Source organism: Mus pahari, chromosome 13 (assembly GCF_900095145.1).
Source record: "Mus pahari chromosome 13, PAHARI_EIJ_v1.1, whole genome shotgun sequence".
Lineage (NCBI taxonomy): Eukaryota > Metazoa > Chordata > Mammalia > Rodentia > Muridae > Mus > Mus pahari.
This window is the reverse complement of record NC_034602.1, coordinates 21,082,379-21,086,480: the sequence shown is the minus strand read 5'-3', so window position 1 is coordinate 21,086,480 and position 4,102 is coordinate 21,082,379. Positions and strand designations below refer to the sequence as shown.

The 4,102-nt window shown below is 48.0% G+C and overlaps 1 protein-coding gene across 5 annotated transcripts in view; it reads right to left on the bottom strand.

Moving 5' to 3' along the window:
- Tns3 (tensin 3) overlaps positions 1–4,102 on the bottom strand; it is a 230,283-nt gene that overhangs the window by 20,117 nt on the left and 206,064 nt on the right. For all 5 annotated transcript variants that reach the window (XM_029545266.1, XM_029545263.1, XM_029545264.1 and 2 more), the window contains 2 exons: positions 2,595–2,766; positions 379–1,031 (listed from right to left, as the gene is read on the bottom strand). In XM_029545266.1, coding sequence (XP_029401126.1) covers positions 379–1,031; positions 2,595–2,766 — 825 coding nt within the window. The remainder of the gene's footprint in view (positions 1–378; positions 1,032–2,594; positions 2,767–4,102) is intronic.

Below are 4,102 nucleotides of genomic sequence, written 5' to 3'. Positions count from 1 at the left end.
AGGCTGAGTAGTCTGTGAGAAAGAGAGAGAGAGAAAGAAAGAAAGAAAGAAAGAAAGAAAGAAAGAAAGAAAGAAAGAAAGAAAGAAAGAAAGAAAGAAAGAAAGAAACTTTACAACATCTCTATCCTTTTAGTCAAAGAGAATACAGAATTATTGCAGCATCTGCACTTTCTGACATGGTCTGAGTCTGCAGTGGATTAAGGAGGAAGCTGACCGGAAAAACTGGGTCTGTCTGGCTTTAGGCAAGCAGGATGGAAGAGAGCGATCAGGGGGTCTGAACATTTCCTGCGGGACGTTTGACTTAGCACTGAAGACTGGCTCAAACAGGAAGCCGCAGAGCCCTCCTCTCCTGAGGGAGTGGCAGACGCAGAGGCATACCTGGCAAAGGTGAGGCCACTTCTGAGGGCTTGCAGAAGTCTGGAAGGACATTCGGGAAGGGGATGCTCATGGTGCTGCCACTGTGCGGGCTGGAGAAGCCACTGGATGAAGGGGAGACTGAGCCCAAAGAACGATCACCCTCTGACGCTCTCTTCTTCTCCGGGAGGGGTGGCTGCCCAGGTAGGCTTACGTTCTGGTTCTGCAGGCCTGGACTGTGGTGGTGGCTGCTGGCTCCAGGTGACACCGTGAGAAAGTTGTGGGGCAGGAAGCCGTTGTCAGCAGCCCCTGTCGTTGTAGTCGTCATCAGAGGGGTTCCAGGAGCCGGTGATGTACCATGGGAATTAACCAGCAAGGTGCCAGCATCCTCGCCAGGTGGAAGGCCACTTGTTACTGTGGTGACTGTATTGAAACCTAAGAAGGCTTGGCTGCCGGCAGGAGGCAGAGCTTCCTGAGGCTCTGACATGGACAGCTCGTGGCTGTGGAAAGAGGCCTGGAGCTCTGAGGACTGGAAGCAGGGCAGCCCTGGTGAATCCTTACCAGAGCTACAGAACTCATGGGTGCTGAGGGGACTTTCAGAAGGGTGGCTGTTCCCCAGTAGGGCGAGGGTGGACTTCGGGCTGCTCTCTACCCACTGGCGGTCTGCAGAAGGCGGGCTGTTCGAAAGACAAAAAACAGCCACAGGGAAATGTAAGGGACATACAGATGCCTCAAACCCAGCAACTGTTACAAGATACAGATGAGGCAGAACTGGGGAAGTAGGTGCTGGGGCTTGCTGCAGGGCAGCATGAAAGATGCAGGATCCCCCGTCCCTTACATGTGTTCCAGTGACCCAGGTGGACCTCAGTCTAGAACTATTCAGTAGAACATTGTAGAAATAAACAACTGCTAAGTCTTAAATGTTACTCTGAGTGGGATGATGAGCCGTGTGCTGTCCTACTCGCTCACGGCCAGGACACGCATCATTCCTTATTCAGCATATCCATGTGGTATATGCTGTCTGCCTTTAGTTAGATGACTGGGTGACATGGTATGTAACTCCCAGGTCATTTAGAAATGGTCCCAAAGGGCCTGACGAGATGGCTTAGTGGTTAAGCACTGGATGCTCTGCAGAGCAGCGGGGCTTGACTCCCAGTATCCACACAGTGACTTACAACCACCTTCTAGAAGATCTGCTGCCCTCTCCTGGCCTCCACAAGGACCAAGCATGCATGTGGCAAACAGACTACAGGCAGGCAAAACATTCATACAATAAAAATAAATAAAGATATAAATCTAACAACAAGTTCCCCAAAGAGCAAGTGTGGGGACGGGGACACTGATTGGCTATGGAATCTGTAATGTATTTATTTCCTTTGAGAAATGGTCAGAGTTATCATAGGGGAAAACATTATATGTAGGGTTTGTTCCTCTCTAGAATCGTAGACATCAACTAATGACCATATCTCCTACAGACTGGGGAGCAATTTGACTGGAAATTACCACATTCAGGAACCTAGAAAACCTATTAAAAATATAGTTCATGCAACATACATGTATTTAAATTGACATACTAGGTATATATTCCACATGTGATGACAAATCCTTAGAAAATCCCCTTTATTATTTTTTTAACTTTTAATTCTTCCATAATTTGTTTGCTTTATTTGTGGTTGTTTGTTTATTGGTTGGTTGGCTGGTTTTTCAAGACAGGGTCTCTCTGTGTAACTGCCCTGACTGCCTCAGAACTCACTTTGTAGAACAGGTTGGCTTTGAACTCAGAGAGACTGGCCTGCCTCCACCTCCCTCCCTAGTGCTGGGATTAAAGGTGTGCACCACCTCACCCAGCTGGCCCCCTTTATTTCAATGGGAAGGGAAACAGGAACCTATACAAGAAACACAGGGGATTTTAGTTCTACTCTGGGCCAGCATGGCAGCTGGCCTTACTGCGTTTCAAAGGCCTGCCTGCATCTTCATAAAACAGAAAGGCCAAACATTTGGTCTGGCGCAGCCCTTTCTGCCTTTCCGTTTTTTGCAGGACCACTAGGTCAGAGTTTCCTATGTGTTCCACGTGCTCAGGGCGTGCTCCCTGAGCAACAGTGTCCAGCACACGGTCCTGGGCATGTCTGAGTGAGGTCACACTGTTGGTTCCTGCTCTGCCCACTCCTCTCGACCCTCAGAGCTCAGTGCTCTGGCCTTTGAGAGGAGTTTACGACAGTATAAAGCCCCTCTCTTCCTACCTCTCTCTCCTCTGTCCGGGGCCGTTGCTTGAAACCCTGCAGGATGCTGCAAACACCTGTTGAAAGTTGGGTGTTGCAGGCATATCAGCCCGAAGCATGGTGGATTTGGGTCCAACAGGGCTCTCTGACATCCCCACAGTGTGACTGATAATCTCTGGGCAGCCTCGTGGTTCTGAAGCAAGGGGAACAAAAGCAGAAAGACCCTGATGACATGATCCGTAAAACCACAGTCTCACCTCTTTCGCATGTTCGTAGCAAACCAAGCTGATTTCTGAAGCCTTCTGTTGCTCACGGCCACACAGTGAACCATGACAGGAATAACACAGAAGGCTGGTGGGGGGAGGCTTTGTTCTATTGTGTGCTGATTGCCACCCATTACGGCTTCCAAAAGAGAAAGCTGCCAGTTCCCCATGTGCTGTGTCCAGCCTGAGCTGGTTACTCATGCATGAGGAACAGATGTATGGACGGCCCACCCTGTAAACCAGCAGGGACCTTCTCCAGAGACACTCTCTTCCTTTGAGTGTAGGCATCGAAGAGCTATCATCTGGAATGTTTGCCTTTCCTTTCGTTCCCCACCCTCCCATATTAGTGACTGTCCAGGGACCATGGGGCACAGATCTAATGATCTGCTACATAGCGTTCTTGGGAAATGAAGATGCAGGCTCAGAGTTGCCAAGGCATCTGGGACCAAGAAGGTGAAGGTCACAGAAAAAACCGGTACTTGGAACTAGTCAGGTATTCTTAGTCCTAAGCCTCAGGGGTTAGCACCAAGTGTCAAGTAATTATTACAAGTGCCTCCCTCCATGGAGCTAAAAAAAAAACTTGGGTAGTTTCTAAAAATCTACCTGTGGGAAATGCACCCAGGAAGCTGGACCCTGGCCAATAATAAAAGCTTTCATTGACTTACACACCAGAGATAAAATCAGTCCCATCCTGTCTCACCTTAAAGCCATATCATCTCGGAAGAATATCCCACCCTCCCCAACCTGTGTCCCACCCACCTCACTTTAATACAGTCTTAAACTTCTAATCAAAATATTGCCAGGAAACAAGCGAAAAAAAATCACCACCTTTCCAAACAAAATAAAACAAAGAAAAGAGAGAAATACACATTTTACCAAAGAACCTGAGTCCCTAAGGATAATCAAATGGAAACTCTAGAAATTAAAAGTAGAATAAAGTTAGCTTGGGGTTAAGGACTTCAGTAGTGGAGTGAACTCAGCAGAGGAGAGAGCGAACTCAGGGTGAAGAGCAAACACACAAAGAAGACACTGGAGTAGGACGGAAAATGCAGGCAGCGCCAGGATGAAAACGTCTACCACCGTGTGGGCACTGCGTGAAGCAGAAGCCATGCTGGAAAAGATATTTACTGAGAACTCACCAAAGTACCAAAGAAGTCAAACCTCAAGTTAAAAGAGAATTGCCAGCGATACAGAAACAGAACAAAGTAAAGATTAAAAGGGTATACTCTTACTTAGTATGGAGAGAGAGAGAGAGAGAGAGAGAGA